This window comes from Mytilus californianus, unplaced genomic scaffold (genome assembly GCF_021869535.1).
Source record: "Mytilus californianus isolate M0D057914Y unplaced genomic scaffold, xbMytCali1.0.p SCAF_6, whole genome shotgun sequence".
NCBI classification, from domain to species: Eukaryota; Metazoa; Mollusca; class Bivalvia; order Mytilida; family Mytilidae; genus Mytilus; species Mytilus californianus.
Window position 1 is genome coordinate 32,445,378 of NW_026262712.1, and position 20,976 is coordinate 32,466,353.

Sequence of the window (20,976 nt, forward strand, 5' to 3'; positions counted from 1 at the left end):
TGTATGCCAAGAACGGTTTGGAATCAAATTATAATGACACATTGTCTTTTTATTTACAAATAAAAAATATACAGCGTTTAAAAAATTGATAGTGCGTGATTGCACTTTCGATTGAACATGTTTTGAATTATATTGTGCATCACGTTCAACGGAAAGTGCAATCGCAAACTACCAATTTTTTAAACGCTGTATACTTTTGTTTTCCTTAACAAAAGCCAATGTGCCATAATGATTTGATACCAAACTGTTCTTTCGAATCGTATTAAGCATCATACTCGTCCTGAACATGCATGACACATTTGCCACCGCACGTTACGCAACAAACAATCAATCGATCATATTGTGCATCATTATCGCTGGTATTGTTTTGTGTTTGTAAAATTAAGGATGAATAACAATGTTAGTTTAAATGCGGTTGTTGTTTTGAGGCGGAGAAACCATTACTATTTTTTTTATGTATGGTACTTTTAACCGCAGTGTATTGTTATGAGAAGGGAGGATGTGAATACTTACAAATATTGTAGGGAGGATGGTAGATTTCCTGTATATGTTGAAATAATACTGATGTCATTGTTTATCAGGTTTCTGAAAGTTGTATCAATAATATAATTAATTTCTGAAAATGAAACGAAACTTTTCAGTAAGTCTCTTTACACGTATAATACATGTATAAATCAAAAGCAAAAAAATGTATGGATTCACACTGAGACTACTATATATACTACTGTTAACCAATAGAATAAAACACGCCCACTAACCCTATATTTAATATACAGGGTCTCCACGTGTTCACTTTTAATATATGAATCAGGGATAGCAAAATCTCGAAATTAATTCCCGCTAACAAGATTTGCCCCAAACTCCGCAAAATAACCATGCTACAGAAAAATCTCTGATTTAGCATTTTACGAAAGTAGAAAGGGGAATAAAGTGAAAATTAAAAAGGAATGGAGAAATCCATTCTCTGTCCGCTGCTTCTAATATTGCAGTCAATAATAATAAATAAATCAGTAATTTATCACTAATCAACACTTGTCATAACAAAAAAACTGAATTTAGTAAAAACGAACACTATGCTCCTGTTGTTAGTCTAGGCAGTTATCATCCATGATGTATTATCTATAATTACTTGAAACTCATAGTATCTTCTTTGACTGCTTCATTTTATTAATGTTGAAAAACATATCGTTGAAAAAGGAACAGACTACTTACAGAATGGTTAAAGGTGAAAGTTCAACATATGGCATTGTGGTAATACCGCAATTCTGTATAGTGCTGTAATTGAACGATGGAATTATCAGTACAAAGGGTTTAAACAAACCATTGAAATTGTAATTGTTGTACCTAACTCAGATTAGCATTATTCTAAAAACATCTTTATGTTACAGAAAAAATTGTCCTGGGAAGTAACGGAGCGCTGGTGCTTAGGGACGCCCATCATTTCCCAAGAATCGACTTTATTTTAACTTTCACTAACATAAACTACACAATGAATATTAAAAATTAATCAAACATATTGAATAACATTTTTTTCATTTTGTAATGGTTTCTTTCAATTTTTCAGTGTTTTACCCAATAATCCGCAGGCAGAATTTATTAAAAGTTTTTTAAAAGAAGTCGTTATTTCAGAATACAATAGACTTTGTATATTTCGTTGTTTGTAAATAGAAACAACCAAACGTCACGGCTTAATATCCGCTAACGTGTGTGACTGTTATCTTTGCTTGTCACTTAAAATTTATTACCCAGATTGCCGTATTTACAACTTACAGTGAGTTTAAATTGGTAAGACTAGTGAAGGCATCCTCTGCTATACCAAAGGGTGTACAGTCCTGAATTGTTCTGAAATAGATGATTCAAGCACAGTTTACAAACATAGAGTATAAACATTCAGTATGTCATTAATTTAAAAACTATTGGATAGTCCTTGCAAATATTTCCCTTAAACATCTGAATACACAAGTTGATATGTTTATAGGGGGAGGGTTGAGATCTCACAAAACATGTTTAACCCCGCCGCATTCTTGCGCCTGTCCCAAGTCAGGAGCCTTTGGCCTTTGTTAGTTTAGTATGTTTTTTAATTTTAGTTCATTTATATGTTTTGGAGTTTAGTGTGACGTCCATTTTCACTGAACTAGCACACAATTTTATTTAGGGGCCAGCTAAGGATCACCTCCGGATGCGGGATTTTCTCGCTGCATTGAAGACCCATTGGTGGCCTTCGGCTGTTGTCTGCTCTTTGGTCGGATTGTTGTCTCTTTGACATATTCCCCATTTCCATTCTCAATTGTATTATTCTTTCGAATTACGGGTGTATATGATAAAGTATCAGAATTAAATGAAATCCGTGTCAATATCCCTTGTAATATTTTTAGTCTTCAGATATGTATTTTTCTGTTCTCTTTTAATTATTAGTTAAAATGTATTTTTCTTCTTGCATTTTTATGCTTCTTAGGTTGTTAATACGCTTTTATACCATTTCGTGTATACCCAACATTGTATGTTGTTTAAACTGGTTTTCTACAAAATGGTTTACTGAGGCATATTCTTGTATTTCATTTTCTTTCCCAAACAAAATATGATTGTAGAATAACTCGTTTATCAACTACATTTCCGTTATGATTCTTTTCTGTTAGGATTTCAGACACTAATGTTGTGTAACAAAAGTAAATTATAAGTAACTATGACCTTGGTCATAGATGTAGTGACCTAAAAAACTAAAGGGACCTTCTTCTCATTATCTGTGACCATGTTTCCTTAATAAGGTTACAATCTGATAAAAAAATATTTCATCATTTAGCATCCGGAATAACTTTCCTGCAGAAAATTCGCTCTTCTTCTAGTTTCTATGATTTTGACCTTGGACGTAGTGACCAGATTTCAAAAGAGATCTTCTTATTATATGTGACAATACATTCAAGAAAGGTTGCAATCGAACATAAGGTATTTGATTTAGAATCCGGAAACCATTTTGCTGCGCAAATTTCGGTCTTTATTTTAGAAACAATGACCTTGACCTTAGATCTGGTGACCACATAATCAACAGGGATCGTTCTCTCCTTATATGGACCATATCATCAAAATAAGATTGCATTCCAATATAAAGAATTTGAGTTAGCATCCAGAACTTGACTGACTGACTGACTGTCAGACGGACGGACGGACTGAATGATGAACTGACTGACTGACGGCCTGACTGAATGACGAATTGACGGACGGGTCAAAAAATAAATATTCCCGTACCGTATAGTATGACGATGAGGATGACAAGCTATGGTAATAAGTGTACATTTTAATTGCATCTACTTACATCGATGTTGTTGATGCAGCAAATGTTGTATTTGTAATATTTGGAAACGAATAGGACACTATCTGCCTGTAAAAAAAAAGTCTGCATTGAAAGTTTATCATCAGATCAAAGACAAGTGCGTGTTTAAGTACATTAACTTTTCTCCAAGTATTCTTTCCCTTAGTCAGATAGAGTTATACTCGTGATTCTGAAGAAAACAACTTTCAGCAGTTATGCTTGAGGAGACCTCCTCTGATTGAGTAACATGTCAGTAATATTGATAAAGGTGCTCTATTAAATACCATTCAGTGGCGTAGCTACGCCATTTTTAAGTGTACGTCCGAACCTCATCGAGGGGTTTGATGTCCCCTAAGCTGATCCAGGGCAGAAGACCTCATAGAAGTTCACGCGTTATTGAGAAAGAGATACCAATAATTGTCATGAAAAAACTCATCAAGAGCAACACATTTGGTCGGTTAAGAACACAACTTTACGACAAAAGAGATGAATTCAGCCTCCAATAGTGAACTTTTCTTTTCTATGTAACACCATTCCAGCAGTATCTGCATATGGAGTTTATACCTCCCAGTTGATAAGATATTCCAGAGCTAGCATTTCCTATCACCATTTCCTTGATAGATGGTTGCTGCTTACAAGGAAGCTTCTGAACCGTGAAAATTTTACGGTCGACCTCACGAGTAGGTTTTCCGTAATGGAATATGTTTCACAGATTGCTAACGACGACGGATATGTTCCAGTTGTTGATATTACCACAATCCCGACCTCTTGTCCCCGAATGTTACCTATGAATGAGACTTATCACTGGGTTTGTACTTACACATGCAACACGACGGGTGCCACACATTGAACAGAATTTGCTTACCCTTCCAGAGCACCTGATATCACCTCAAGTTTTTGTTGGTTGGTTTCTGTGTTGCTCAGTCTTTCTTTTTATGTGTGTTTTGTATACTGTTGTTTGCCTTTTCGTTGTTGTTTGTTTTTTGCGATGGTATTGGCAGTTTGTTTTCAACTGCTGAGTTTGAATATCCCTTTGGTATCTTTCGCCTCTCTTTAAGAGTCTATTTTTTATGTTAAATTTATTCAGTCATGTGTTATTGTGTTGATCTGGAATCTTATGGTCATGTTTTAAGAGAAAAATGTCCAAACCAGTTGCTTAAAAATATGTTTAAAAGGAGATGTGGGATAAACAATCAATCGACAGAAAATCAAAACTTAATAGAGATAGTAAAAAATCAAGTCTCCATTTCAATGTTGTCGTTCTATTTATTTTTTGACCTTATCTAATTTACTCACATTTTTACACTCAAATTTTATTAATGGACACATGTCCTAATTAATTTTCAAAGATGGTCAGGTGTAACGAAAAAAAATAAAAATTGAACTGTTACAGTGACTTAAAAATGCAAGTCACATCGTATCTCAGCAGCTAATGAATTGCTTTAAACAATTGTAAACTGAGTAGAATTCACAGTGGATTAAGATTTTGACAGAAAATGAACAAATAAATAATATAAAATATGAAAACAACACATTATTAATTTCATGCATCCGAAGCGCTTTTATGGATTTACTAGTACCTTCATCAGCAACACTCAAAGCCGAATATCTTAAAGCCGAGGATGTATAAGAACCGAAACAGTTGCAGAGCTATATGACCAAATAGTAATATGATACCATTTGATTTAAAAGTAAACTTCGCCATTTTGTCTTTTATCACTCAATTACAAGTCATTGAAGAAAAAATTACAAGGCTCGTGTGCTTTTAATCAGTTCTTTTAATTCATTTGGGTTTAACTAATCTTTTCCTCCAATTTTATGTGCACGCCCGGGCGTTTTGACGTAAACATAGCTACGCGCATGCCATTTCACGTAATCTTGAGTAAATGTATCATCTCTCGAGAGAGCAAGACTTTACTTTGAAGTTCTATCTCTGCCATGGTGTTGTCCTTTTGTCATCGACTTACGATCATGAGTTTGAATATCCCTTTGGTATGGTCCGCCTCTTTTGCAGGTATATGATGTCTATGTTATTCCATCAATAGAGCAGGTTCCCTCAAGCTTAACTGATGAAAGTTTTTTTTCTTCAGAATCACGAGTATGGCATAGTTACGGAAATTATTATCACGCGATTTTTCAAAGCCACAAGTCTGTGCTGCTGCCGTTTTACTATCAGTCCTCTACTGTGACATCCGCTTACCAGCTAGTGCGTCAGTCTTGACACGATGCACAAGTCGTGTTAGTTTTTTCCCGTAAACCTATGTTCATGATTAATGTGACTGTACTAAAACTTTAGCGTTAAAACAGGAATGTTTGTTGGGTTTGTGTTGCTCAATCTATTTTTTTTTTCTATGAAGAGTTTTGTGGACTCTTGTTTGTCTATTGGCTTTTACTTTTGGTCATAGTGTGCAGTCTCTTTTCGACTCAGGGATTTTGATTGTTTCGGTCCGTGGTTTTCCTTTTTTTGTAACTCCCTCAGACAAATTTTATCTCGGACGGTAATAGCTGTTCTGTTAAGGCAATTTTGTTTTTCATGGTCTCCAATCGTTTATTAGTGTGTGCTCTCAAAACTTCAATTTTTTAAGGTCGGACAGACGACCATTTTATGAAAATATACATTGTACACGCATGAGTGGCAACGGGATGCACAAAAAACGGGTGAAAATTACTTTCGGTTTTCGTGAAAATTTTGCTTTGTGCGCTCCCTGTTCACTTATGAGAATGTTAACTCTGGACGATCTAGATTTATTCAGTATGAACACCAGTTCTGCTTTTTTTTATATTGACCTTAAGATGTCATTCGGTTGTTTATGTTGACGGGTTGTTGTTTCATTGACGCATACAGTTCTAGCTTTTGATTTAAAGGGTTTATTCTTACTATGAAACTTTTCTTATACCTATTCAGTATTGTATACAATTAAAAAAAGGACAAACAAATACACAGTTATAGTTTCTGTTCATTCGTTTAAATATTATTTTCTATGTAAATCTTTCTACGAAAGCCTTGGTACTCTGCATACTTTTTTTTTCTTTTGTGAGAAAAAAAACCAATCCTTTCACATTGGTGACGGAAAATTTACAGTACGAAAAACATAAATTGCAGTTAAATCTGGTATGATTCACTTTGAATTTAATATGATAAAATCGTCTATACATACAAAAATAAGACATTTAATGTTTTTATCATAACAAATGACAGTAATCAAAATTATGGCAGTTATTGAATAAGAATAAGACCTGTCTTATTAATATTTAATACCCAAGAGAGATGAAGCTAATGCAATCTTTAATTGACACAATAATTGACTCTTCCGAGGATTAATTAACCTTTGATTCTGTATGCCATATTATGTTTCAAATATATATATTTATTTTTCAATTCGCATTTATTCGTGAATAAACGGAAAATTGAAGTATTTGTCAACAAATTGGTGCAGCTATTTAGTGTATTTTTCTAGTGTCAAAGACCTATACTTAACAATATATATCTATAGGGTTTTAGTTTCCTGTTGACAAATATTTAAGGATGTACTTAGGTGAAATTAAAAAAATCTAGAATTTAAAATTGATACCATCAGTCAGAAGAGCATTAGTTAAGGAAAAAAATAAGCTAAAAGTATTGATAGGTTATCGAGCTCCTTATCGAGATATCTAATTTTTTTTAAATGGCGGGAAAAGGCTGACGTTATATTTGCATTGGTATTATATGGGTCTCAAATCGAAAGAAAAGAATTCTAGAATCTGCTTAAATTTTGGTAAATGACCTTTTATTAGCTATTGAAGTCTTATATGAAAAGAAAAATGGGTGTTATGGGGCAAAATATTTTACCCTGTATCGAAGGAAAAAAAGCAAGGAGTCCGAACAGCGGACAAAAATTCCTAAACCTGACCTACATGTAAGTACATCCTTAAATTCTTCTTTTCGTATTATAATTTCCTTATATTAATCGTAAGACATTAGAATTCTTTTTTGGTATATTAAAAATAGGATTGGCAATATTCAATTGTAAATATAACTTTTGAAATAACATGACATATTTGCAAAACAAAAACAAAATTTTTTGGTGTGATTTATAGAGCGCTAGCGATTATTTTTTACAATAGCACTATAAATCTAAATAAACAGAATCTTATTGAAATGATTTGAATTAATATGGTTTTTAACCTGTAAGAAAGGTCATTCCTATTTCAACGTTTTCTCTCTCTAAAACTTAACATGGTGGTCTTAAGATGGTCTTTAGTAATCAATTTTAGTACAAAATCAAAATAGTTTGTCCGTCAAACGATATTAACAATCTAAAGAATTTGTAAGATAAAACTTTTTTATTTGAATTAAAGCGATTTAATAAAAGGAAGTGATAACCACAAAAGAATAAAAGTTGGATTCTCAACTATCTGCTAATGTATATGGTAATAAAATCTATCCTTTAATCTTATTTTTACATATTTTATATATGGACATGTTTGATAATGATCCAATAAAACGGAAAAAAAAACGAATGGTTGGGGACAGAAAAATAAAAATAAAATTAATTAACATGTAAATTTTAAACATACTTTTTAATACAGATTTATGTTTATGAATCATATTTTCAAAAGATATATAATTATATTCTGACGTCCTTTGACATTCATTTATAATGAAGAATATTTTTTTTTTGTTAGGAGTAAAATAAAATTTTTTTTTGAAAAAATACAAGGTCATGTTAATAATATGTTTGTTAATAGAAAAACAACGTTAAAATAAATATGTATTTGAAGTTCAATTTTCTATTTTGTAGATATAATAAGAATACATACTGATGTCCTTTGTCATTCTTTTATACCAGATAGTGTTTTCTTTCTTTCATTGATTGTTAGATGCAAAATAAAACCATTGGATAAATAAACCGCAAGGTCATTTTTTTTTTATATTTGAGAATGATAAATATATGTATTTAAAGTTTGAATTTCAAAATGGAACGCCCGTTATAAAAGTACTAATGTACCCAGAGAGAGAGAGAGAGAGAGAGAGAGAGAGAGAGAGAGAGAGAGAGAGAGAGAGAGTAAATAAAAGGCAGATGTGCTTCCTGTACGATCCGCTTCAATACTGATGTATTAAGGCATGTGAGATCAGATATCGAGATACCGAGAGACAAATAATTGATAATATGACAACACAAAATTCACAAAAATAAAATAACAAGCACTTATTGTAAAATAAATAATATCTTATACGTGTTTTTCATGTCATGAAGATTTTTTGGTCCTTTGAGTACGAAACTATAGTTTTACTTTTAGAGCTTTACATTGATATTGAGATGTATGTGAGCAAAGGCCAACAGAAAAATATACTTTGATACAAGATGTGTATTCGAAGATGTTCATTTACGTATATCTATAAAAGAAATACGCGGGAAATGGCCATTTCAATGGCCTAATAATGGCTCTTATCATACCTCCTGCTTTGTTAATTAAAATTAAAATAACAATCCTAATTTGAATGACTATAGTTCTTACACTCTTGTCATAATTGATCTTTAAGGAGATCTTAGTACATGTACTTACACTATACCGTCACATGCTTGTAATAACTGATCTTTAGGAAGAACTGTACAGTCACAACCAGAACAAGTTCGAGAGAATGGATAGTCTTTCATGTATTCATCTTGATTATCTGACCACATTCCGTTGGCTGTATCATCTGGCACATGAATAAAGAAATAAAAAAAATTATTGTTTTAGATTTTTAAGAGGTTAAATACACACAGTGGCGAATCAAGTTTTTCAAAAAGGGGAGAAGCGGAGGGTATCCCCGAAAATTGGGATCGTTAGTAAATTAAAAATCGTAAAAATTGTACTGCAAAGCACAAACCCCTGGATATTTGCTGACATCACTGAAAGTTCACGCATAACTAGGTATAAAATACGACTGTCACAATAATAAACCCTGCCACATTCATTTTTCGCCTGTCCCAAGTCGGGAACCTGTCGTTGGTTGCTGTCTGTCATTTGTTTTTCGTGTTTAGTTTAAAACAATCTGTTTTTTTTTTCTTTATTTCACTCGGAGCCTTTTATAGCTTACAATACGGTATAGGTTTTGATGATTTTTGAAGGCCGTACGGTAACCTATATTTACTATATGCAACATCCAAGTCATTTGGTCTTTGGTGCATGGATAGCAGTCCCATTGGCAATCACATATCCTTATTTCTTTTTTTATACTTGTCTATTTGGCTCTGTCGTGATAACAACATGACTTTTTGCATAATTTCTGCCAGTCAATGAGTAGAAATAAACTCTTTACTCTGAGTGTAGGAACGATTTGTGAATTCTCTGTGTACTTAAAACAAATAATGAATTTTCAATAGTGCAACTTTACGGAGCCCTGTTGGCTTCATACAGATAAAGAGTTGTAGTTTTCTTTTAAATTCAGACGCTTAAGATATAAAGTCAAGTGCTTGGGATCTAAAGTCTAGCGCTGGAGATGTCAAGACCAGTGCTGTATATGTAAAATTCAACGCCGAAGAGGTAAACTCCAGCGCTGCAAATGTTAATATATAAAATTTCTAGCGTTGTAGATATCAAGTCAAGCAGTGTGGATGTAAAGTCAATCGCTGTTGATTTAAAATGTAAATCAAGCAATGGCGATGTAACGTCCATCGCTGTAGATGCAAAGTCCAGCATTGGTGATGGTGATTAAATCCTTAGCGCTATACTTTATTTCCACAGCGCTGGAGTTTAGTTCTTCAGATGGTCTTGGATGTTTTGGTTAGACCATTTTGTTTTTCGTACCCAAGGACACAATACAGTTATATGATTATTTGGTATCTAATTGGTCTTGAGGGTGTCTTGATGATGAGAAGATCGACAAAATCATCACTAATTACAAAAAAATAATAATAAAAAAACCTTATTTGTGACACCAGACAACTACTGACGAGGTTTCTGACTTTGGACATGTTCATACATATACTGTTTACTCTTATGTTATAAAAATAAAATGACAGAAAATAAATAAATATATATAAACATAATATATCAACAGATGATATAAACACGTAAATGTACTGTTAATAAAAAAATGTTTTGTGTGTAGTCAAGTTACATTTCATAAACATGCTCAAATTAAAAAGTCTAGCCCAATTCAAATATAATTATATTGACTTTCCCATATAGTATCCCATTTAAATAATAAAAAAGATATTTTACGTAATTTTAATAGCATTTTAATAATAAGCACTAAAAACCTTTAAAACTCCTTTGAAATGATTTTTATAAAATGTGATGAATTGAACGTAATGTCTTGTTGAGGTATTGATTTGTTTAAATATAAAAGAATAACGGTTTAGGATACCTGAGACTGTGTTATAAGTATTTAAATAGTTTCAAGATGTTTCAATTTCAAATTAGAGGATTGGTTATCTTTAAAATTATAAACATGCATGTATTATAACTACCTTATAAATTGCATTTATTCGTGCATACAATACTGTTGAAATATTTTAGAAATTGAAAAGCATACGAAAGTATTGTGTGTACTGTTATCCTTGGTCCACCTATCAACAAGAACAAGTTGCTTTTAAAAAAAAAGACAATACGTGAACCTTAGAACTTTTTTATTCTAATTATTAATTCAACTGAATAAGAAATTATATATCAGTGTTATCTTGGCCATGTGTGTGGAGGATAATATTTTCTTTTTATTATAAATCATTACAATTTTGGCATGTTGAGAGAAGTGTTAAATTTAAAGCAAGGAGAGAAAAAAAAAAGATTCCCAGACGTATAATTTCTTAAAGAATAATAATAATTCAAAACATGGAGGACACATGTACCTTCTTCCACAAATTCATTGAATTAATCTAGAAATAAGTAATGAGGCATTGCGAACTGGTCAGCTAGCAGGACACATTAATGTTCGTTACCGACCAATCATCAATAAGTGTAAATCTCCCGCGAGAGATACTTACTTGATTTAATTATAAATATAAAAAAGAAGATGTGGTATGATTGCCAATGAGACAACTCTCCACAAGAGACCAAATGACACAGAAATTAACAACTATAGGTCACCGTACGGCCTTTAACAATGAGCAAAGCCCATACCGCATAGTCAGCTATAAAAGGCCCCGAAATAACAAATGTAAAACAATTCAAACGAGAAAACTAACGGCCTAATTTATGTACAAAAAATGAACGAAAAACAAATATGTAACACATCAACAAACGACAACCACTGAATTACAGGCTCCTGACTTGGGACAGGCACATACATACAGAATGTGGCGGGGTTAAACATGTTAGCGGAATCCCAACCCTCCCCCTAACCTGGGACAGTGGTGTAACAGTACAACATAAGAACGAACTATAAAAATCAGTTGAAAAACGCTTAACTCATCAGATGGATACAAACAGAAATACTACACAGAGTGGACGTGGCCGGGTACTTGTATATCCCAACAACAAATAGACACTAAGCACAGATCTGAGAGTACTCGCAGTTACTGACAGCTAGTTCAAAGCCACTAACAACTAATTAAAAAAATCATGCATCTAAGACTAAATTATCAATTAGTACACATCCAACATCCAATTATTGAAGAGGCATAACTTTTACATTCAAGATACAAAAAAATTCATTAATAAAATAGAGTCACACGAGGTAAAAAAAGTGTGCATTCTTATTGCCTATGATGTACGTCAATGTAGACAAATATGATCATTGACAATTTAGAAGAAATTGTTATCAATGCATTAGAATTTATTGACACACAGGAGAATATACTTTAAAGATTCTCAACAAAATAGATTTAACTGCATTTGTTAAATTAATTCTTAGAAATAATGAATTTGAGTTTAATGGACTGTTATACAAACACATTATAGGAGCGTACCAACCAGGCTTATTAATTTGTACTCATTTTAAAAAATCTTAGATAAGTTCCGATGGAGAGAAAACATCAAATTACACTATCAATAGGGATGACGGTTTTATGGTCTTCACAGGCAAATTAGAGCAAGTTGAAGATTTCTTTAACCTTGCAAACGAAATTGACCATCTACTTAAGTTCTAATATGAGGTGTCGACATCTAGTATGGCCTATTTAGAGTGTGGTAAAGGGTTATTTTCGTGCAACGTTTTCGGCCTTTTTATTTCACGTGTTTCCGTGTTTCGACGTTTTATTTCTCGTTTTCTCGTGTTTGGTTCGATGTGCGTGCTTCGTGTTTTCCCTTAATTATTTTCCGTGTTTCGTGTCGGTACTCTTATTTTCTCGTGCTTGTCCCGCATTTGCCTGATTAAAAAGTAAACCGGGACTAATTCAAAGTCAGCCCAAATATTGTTTTAAATTATAAACTAATAAACTGGTCCCAAGATATTTATTAATAGCCTATTATATTACTATGATAAATCGGATGCAACTAACGGACGCTAAAAGGTGACCACATGCAGGGTCGCCAGGTCCATTTATAATGACTGCATGATCTCCAAGAATGGCTGAGTAATAACTGTTGGTACTTCTTTCCTTTATATTTACGATTTTATTCCTCGACTTCGTTTTTCCAGAGTGTTTTTTTTTCTCCGTGCAACATTTTTGCGATTTATTATTTCACGTGTTTCCGTGTTCAGACTCTCCCTTTTACCACTCTCTATTTAGATACCGAAGTGTACAATATTGAACGATTCCATAATAATTGAATTCTTGATGTTAAGTCACATATATTAAAAACACAGAAACCTATCAATATTTACCAATCACTAGTGTACATCCAAAATACACATAAATTTAAGAGCATTACAGTGTGTGAATAATAAAAGAAATTTCTACTTCTACCATGCACTAAGTGACCACCGTCATTTGGTTGACTATCCTGTCACTGTTTGGTGTGCGCTTGCATACTTAACAAGTCAAGAAATGATTTTAACAGAAAGGAAATAATTTGTGCTGAACATAACATTTATACATGGCCAAATAAAAACATTAGACTTGAAATTTAATGCGCATGCAGTAGTCTCTTGAACGAGTCAAGACTTTCTGCAGCGGTCACTGAAATAATAGTGACATCAATGAATTAAATAAACATTTAATTAACTTACAAGATAACTTAATTGATAGAGAATACTGTAAAAAGGAAACAGTAAAAGTTGTAAAAATGTATATTAACGAACAGTCTTTATTTTACTTGTTTTATTTTCAATTGAAACAGATTTTTTTTTTATCTGATTTGTCAAAATGACAAGTGTGCATAATGATTTTATTGTTACAAATCAAATCCCAAAAGCCCACTATAGCTATGACTCATATAGGAACCACAGCACTTTTTTAAAATGTCTCTCTGTGAATATCTAGACACAGATGTTTTGATACCATAGGTCGTTATAATTAAATCTTGACCATTTAACTTTCACTTGTTTATCAAAGGGTACAACTGTCAACTTTGCCCAAGTCAGTAAACCCTTGCAATGCATAAAATGTAGCTTTACAATAAATATACATGTTTGAAAAGGATCTATATATTGTTTATTATCATATATCAGATAAGTGAATTAGCGATCTGTGAAAATTATTTATTGCCATGTTTTAAATATCTTAGATACACCGTATGGAGGTGCTCTTAATTGCAAGATTAATACAGATAAGATGAATAGGTGTTCCGAATGAACAATAATTTAGCGTCCGAATATTCCTCCATAGACTATATTTCTAACTAATAAATATGCGTGAACCCTCAGGGGTTCACGCAAAAAAGATAAAGAAAGAGAGAACAACAGAAAAAAACCAAAATTCAAACACTTTTTAATTGATGTTGAAGTGTGATAATAGAATAGTGTGAGGTTAGTAGAACAGCATGTTAAATATCTGATTTAAAGATAGAGATACCTTAGAAATGATTGGGAATACTTTGTAAACGCGGAAATGAGCATTTTTTAGTTTAGTCATTTAAAAAAAAAAAAAAACACACAAAACGGAAAACACAAAAAAGCTTTGATCACTGGAATTATAGTAAAAATAGAAAGTCTTATTGTTGTTAAAATTCAGACTTCATTTAGGTATAGACTGGATAGTTGTTAAAGTAATGTTTGCATGGAGATTTCAAAATATATCGTTATTCCTTATAACAAAAAAACGTACAAAATCATCCGCCTAACATCACAGATGCTTAGGGCATCCCCCTTTTTTTTTCTTTTTGTTTTGTTTTTACATTTAAGCTTTTCAAATTTGATAGTTTTCATATAATAATTTAAGTTCTTTTTCCTTGTTTAATGTGTTCTTGCTCTAATCCCTACAATCTTACAATAACTATAATTTATATAGGGCCCTTGTAAATTGTATGGAATGGATAAGAACGTTAACGGAAATAAATAAAACATTTGAAAACAAATTTGAAATATCAACGAAAATCTTAAAACAAAACTTAAACACACACACACACACAAAAGAAGGGAATTCATGCACAAAGCGCATGCATTTTAGATAATCGGGTTGTCTGCACATCGATATTTTACGATATCTATACACAGAAAAACCCGATGATTTGTTTTTCGTGCTATGTCTGGTCTTCCCCCTTCCTTAGACAGTTTTACGCTTAGCGGAAGTATGCTTGAATACATAGCTTGATAATTATAGAATAAATAATAAAAAATTCAAATATGGAAAAATCCAAAGAGTGACCATACAACACATTTATTCAGGTATGCGCTATGCGCGTAGCTCATGGGTCAACTATCAGTGTTGTTCGGTCACGACTTCATTTATATATCAATATTTGAAGTTTTGGATTAGACTGAGTTATTGTTTTTAATACATTGACCATGAACTTTTTTATGGAGAAAATTAGAAAATACAAGGAAGTTAACTTTTTTACGCATTCTCAATTTGTCTTGATGTATTTCAAGTGTTCAATCAGGTATAACTTTTAATTTCTCCAACGTAAATTAAAACCCAGTACTTGTACAAAATTATTGAATAAAAATTCGTCATACCACACAAATTATTGCAAATAATACAGTAAATTACCACGAAAACGAATAAAATTTGAGAAAATAAACATAATCTATATTTATATTGAAAGGGTTTTTAAATGCATAAAAAGCCAATTTAGATTTGAAATGAAAACTAACAATCCTGAACGGATATTATTTTTCTCTTTTGAAGTGCCCAAACATGTATCTCAGCATGTCAGTTGCACAATTTGATTTTTTATGATTTAATAATGGGAAATTTAAATATTTCCTTTTTATATTTGAATTTTTAATGAATTCATGTAGAGAAATGAGATATGTATGTATACATAAATGTTTACATACATAATTTAATATTAACCTTCTTTGTAATACCTTTTGGTAAGTAGTAACTTTATTCGTGATATTCAAATATAAGAGGGTCGGGATGGGTGTTCTCCCATTTTTCTCTATTCTTCATTTTTGCGGGTCGATTTTTCTCTTTCCCTTATATTTAAGCAAACAATTATTCTCTATTCCTTATTTTTTGTCTATTTTCATCTATTTTTTGGCCTTTTATACTCTATACTGTAAACCCTCCCCAGACCCTCATATTAGTTTGTACAGAACTTTAGTAGGCTTTAAAGTGTTCATAATTTGAATTTTATCTAACAAAAGTAAAATGTAATTGCTAGCTGCAGTAGTTGCACAACTTTTTTTTGGAAAAATGTTGATTCAATATGATAATAATTAAAATTCATATTCATGTATTATTTGATGCGCCGTTAGAATATTTAAAAAAAAAACCTTTATACGGTTCAGAATCAAGAAAAATATGTTGAAAAAGCATTAGAAGATTATAAATTTTTAAGTTGGTAATCTATCATTCAATAAACTACTGGGTTGTTCACAAGCATGCCTGATTAATTTTGAAATGTATGTTTATGACGTTTACAGAATTGAGCGAATTCATTCGCTTTTAGAGAATAACAGTCTCAGAACACGATGCAAACTCCGTACAGTGATCGTTTCCGTTCCGGAACTATTTTCCTTTTTTCTAGTGTAGAGTAGTATGCGGATCGGAGCTGGAACTGCCGGGGAGTTTGAACACGATGGACAACCTAAATTTCATATTCTTTAATTAACAAAATACTATGCTTTATTTTTTCTCTAATTATAGATGATAAAAAAATAATAATAAACAAAATATTGTCTAATAAAAGGGTTCTGCTGGCTCGGCCTGGAGACACGAGAGTTCATCACGAGAGTTCATCCTAGCCTTGATGGGTCAATTTTGTTTTCCAAATATTTTTACACTAAAACGACAAGTCCTTATATTTGCATTTTTTGGTCATGATTAATGACAATAGTACTTACACAGAGTTTAAATATACAACTGAAAGTTCACAAACCACACCCACTTATCAACATATGAACTAATTAAAAGAATTCTTAAGATAATAAAAATAGATGGTTTGCTGATCTGTAATTAACTATCATCGGCCTCAATATGATAGATTTACATAAAAATCTTGAATGCCCTCGATTCTGTAGGTGAAACCCTTAGGGACAAAAGCTAATGGCAAAAGTTCGGAAATGTCTAATACAATAAATACTTGTTAAGGATAAGGTAAGAACTGTCATGTCAGTCCCGACCAAATTATAGTAGTTGAGCTTAAATAAAGTTTCTCTACTTGTCGAAACATCTTTCTGGTCGGATTACAATTTTTACTGTTAAATAAAATTAAAAAGATTTGTAGGTCATCATGACTTTATATATACATGCAAACGTGTTTAAACACGCCACATTCTATTATACATGCCTGTCCTACAGTCGGGAACCTGTAATTCAGTCACTGTGGTTGTCGTTGGAAGCTGTCTTTTATATTTGTTTCTTAATTTATAGTTTTGTCATAAATCTGGCCGTCGTTTTTTTGTTTGAATCGTTTCACATTTTTTTCATGTGGAGGCCTTTAGAACTGACTATACGGTATAGGTTTTGCTTATTGTTGAAGGACGTACGATGAACTATAGTTGTTTTAATCTGCTTCGTTTTGACTCAATTGGATAGCGGTTTCATTTTCAATCATACCACATCTCCTTATTTTATAGGTAAATGGAGACGATGAATGTTTACAGTTAGACATCAACCCTGTACACAGATTCTACAACTGCATTGAGAGCGATACGAGATTTCTCCACTCGAGACGATTAGTTTGTAAATTTTAAATATATACAATGTGAGAAATATCGTTTTGCACTAGATTTGGTGGTGGAATCTGTTTCTAAGTATTTTGATCATGAATATCTTTGGTATTGAATTCATAGACTTTTTCATTAAGTTTGCTTGCAAAACATATCGGTGTCTAATCGGATTGTATACTTAATTCTTTTCGAAAAGCATAGGCATATTAAGGGGTGCTTCTGTTTCATTCGTTTTGTCACTGGATCACTGGATTAAAAAAATCTGCTAGGGGCCATCTAAAACTTGGAGTGAGATGAGTTTTTTGTTTGCTCCGTGTTGAAGGCCTCACTGTGACTTTGAGATGAAGAACAGCAATAAAGCGCTGTTCCGTTGCTTTTTGTGTGTTTTTGCTGTGCATGTACTGATTTTGTCATGGATGGATACCCCATATCCTTTTTTTCTATTATTCATTGAAAATATTCATATTATTTATAAATTAAATTTTGCCATTTTGTCATTAAAAAATCTTTTAAATATGTCCATGTTATATTCCTCTAAACGTTATCAAAGTTAATCGAAATCAAAACGAATTCGTTGGTACCAAAAATTTTAAAAAATGTTTGACTTCTGACAGAATTTTTGCTTCGAATATCTTTTTTTGGATAAATAGCCAACATTAAATTTCGCTTAATAAATAACAACAGTTACTACATTAAAGCCATCTAAAACAATTTCTAATTTAAAACCTGTTCAAGAATACGACACAATCTCATCATAACTTCAAACACGCATACAGTTTTAATATTTAGATTTTAGTAAAGATTCAAAGATTTTATAAAATGGACCTTTCGTGTGAAATAAATGCCAGAGATTCATTTTTAAAATACGCCATGGTTACACAATATAAAATTGTTACATACATAGTTAATGCATAGTCTTTTTACATTGTCTACTCCAAACGTTGTCTAGTTTAGGGGCCCTTCTTTTTTCTAATTATGGATCCGCATCTTTTATAATTTTATGTCTATAAGTAAAAAAATGAAATTAAAAAATTGTTTTTACTTGAAAATTTACCTGCATTGTAATCTATCCCATTTGCAGCATATCTGCCATTCCAGTAAACCTCAGCATCCCATACCTGACCACAAATTAAGGGAATGAAAATCACAAAAAGGAATAAGTCTTTCATCTTATGTCAGAAACATCTTGACATGACACTACTCTTGACAAAACTGTCATCCGAAACCTTCATTGAACTGGAAAAAGTTACCGTTCCGATATTTAAATACATATGGATAAAAAACGTATAGTTGTACTAAAACATCAAATCGTAAACATTTAAACATATAAAGTTACCGCAAAAACGTATAAAACTTAATTGAAAATGTATTAGAATATATAGCTTTATTTTTGTATCCGTGAAGTTGAGTTGGGTATCGATTTTAGGCCTTATCGGGTTTTTTTTCACAAGTTTTCAATATCACCCAGCCAGTCAGAAAAAATAACAACACAGACATAAAACCTGTTGGTGACCTTCTGCTGTTGTCTGTTTTATGGTCGGGTTGTTGTCTCTTTGACACATTCCCCATTTCCATTCTCAATTTTATAGAAACCCAATAGTTTGACACAATTATTTAACATCAAAATCATTCTGGTTAAATGTTATCAAAAACTAGATGTATAAAGAGGTTGATATCAAAGTGTGGATAATAAAACCATAATTAAAGGACAACACCATCGTCTTAGAGTGTAGACAAATTACGAAAAAAATCAGAACAGATTACTTATACCCATTCATCAACACCGTACACAAGGTACTTTCAAATAAAAGAAAGAAAAACCAAAACGATCACAATGACACGACGGGTGTCACATGTGAAGCAGGATCTGCTTACCCCTCCAGATCACATGAGATTATCCCCAGTTTTTGGTGGGGTTCGTGATGTTCAGTCCGTAGATTTCTATATGGTTTTATCAAACTCCGTACAGTGATCGTTCCAGAACTATTTTCATTTACTCCATCAATTAGTGTAGAGTAGTATGCGGAACGGAGCTGGAACTGCCGGGGAGTTTGTGGTTTTATTATATATTTAGTTAAGTTATTCCTTTGGTATATTTCGCCTCTCTTTTTCTTTTTTCCTAACTAATAACATATAGATATAAGAAGATGTGGTATGAGTGCCAATACACCTTATCGCTATTTAGTCCAATCCGGAAAAAACGTCCACTTGTATTTGTAGTATTTGTATTTTTATCCATCGGATGAGTTAAGCCTCTTTCAACTGATGTTTATAGTTCGTTCTTATGTTGTACTGTTACACCACTGTCCCAGGTTAGGGGTAGGGTTGGGATCCCGCTAACATGTTTAACCCCGTCACATTCTGTATGTATGTGCCTGTCCCAAGTCAGGAGCCTGTTATTCAGTGGTTGTCGTTTGTTTATGTGTTACATATTTGTTATTCGTTCATTTTTTGTACATAAACTAGGCCGTTAGTTTTCTCGTTTGAATTGTTTTACATTGTCATTTCGGGGCCTTTTATAGCTGACTGTGCGGTATGGGCCTTGCTCATTGTTGAAGGCCGTACGGTGACCTATAGTTGTTAATTTCAGTGTCATTTGGTCCTTTGTGGAGAGTTGTCTCATTGGCAATCATACCACATCTTCTTTTTTTATATTTAGACAACTTCCTGTTTGGGTCAACAGGGTAAACAACAAAGGTCATCAGTAACGAGCTGAGGGAGGGAAAAATTTAGAAAGCGATCAATAGCAAACTGTGATAGATTATGATCCACTTTTTAGAAACTCAAATTATGATCAAAAAACTATTTTGTTTGAAGAATTTACGATGTTTTAAACAGGTCTCATTAAGGGAGCTACCATTTGATTTTTATGGGGGGGGGGGGGGGGGGGCAAGGATGAAAAATTTTGTCCTGCTTTTTTTTTTAGTTGTAATCTCTGTCCTGCCTTTTTATTATTCACTCTATTTGGTCCTGCATTTTTTTTATTAGTTTATCCTGACTTTTTTTTTTTTACATAAATTGTTATCTTGCTTTTTTGCCAAATTACTCATCCTGCCTTTTTATTTTACTCAAAACTCCTGTCCTGCCTTTTTATTAAATTTCACACTCAGTTCATAAATACACATACAGAGAAATATAATGCGCGTGTAAAATAATCGGTGTTTTTTATTTCCTTATTTTCCAATATATTTATGAACACGATTGAAACAAACGTTCCACGGATTTTCCAGAGTTTATACCCTTATTCTATGTATACCTCCATAATTCTATGTTGTAGGTATAATAGATGACAAAAACTCATGTACAAAATAAACAAAAGTGCATATGATAGAAATGCTTATGGTTTCTAAAAGTTAGCGTAAAGTACTACTCTGCTTGTATAGAAATCACACCAAATCAACTCTAATATCTGTTGCTGTATTTTCCAAACATATTCCGTATAGTAATTCGAAAACAGATTAGAAAAACTACGGGAGCCTGTTTAGGACCTCACAAAAATATGATTTGAATTCGAAATCAAAGACTGAATTACAGGCTCTTG

General features: G+C 32.4%; 1 protein-coding gene across 2 annotated transcripts in view; it reads right to left on the reverse strand.

Annotated features, from left to right (window-relative positions):
• Nucleotides 1-18,669, reverse strand: part of LOC127704992 (uncharacterized) — an 86,643-nt gene extending 67,974 nt beyond the window's left edge. Inside the window, exons 1-6 of one of the 2 annotated variants that reach the window (XM_052209236.1) lie at nt 18,490-18,669; nt 8,855-8,990; nt 3,311-3,376; nt 1,771-1,842; nt 1,213-1,275; nt 514-585 (exon numbers count right to left, since the gene is read on the reverse strand). In XM_052209236.1, the coding sequence (XP_052065196.1) occupies nt 514-585; nt 1,213-1,275; nt 1,771-1,842; nt 3,311-3,376; nt 8,855-8,990; nt 18,490-18,604 (524 nt within the window). In that variant the 5' untranslated portion in view covers nt 18,605-18,669. Of the gene's footprint in view, nt 1-513; nt 586-1,212; nt 1,276-1,770; nt 1,843-3,310; nt 3,377-8,107; nt 8,150-8,854; nt 8,991-18,489 lie in introns of those variants that run through there. The other variant, XM_052209237.1, reaches the window with a different exon arrangement.
• Between the last annotated feature and the right edge of the window lie 2,307 nt (nt 18,670-20,976).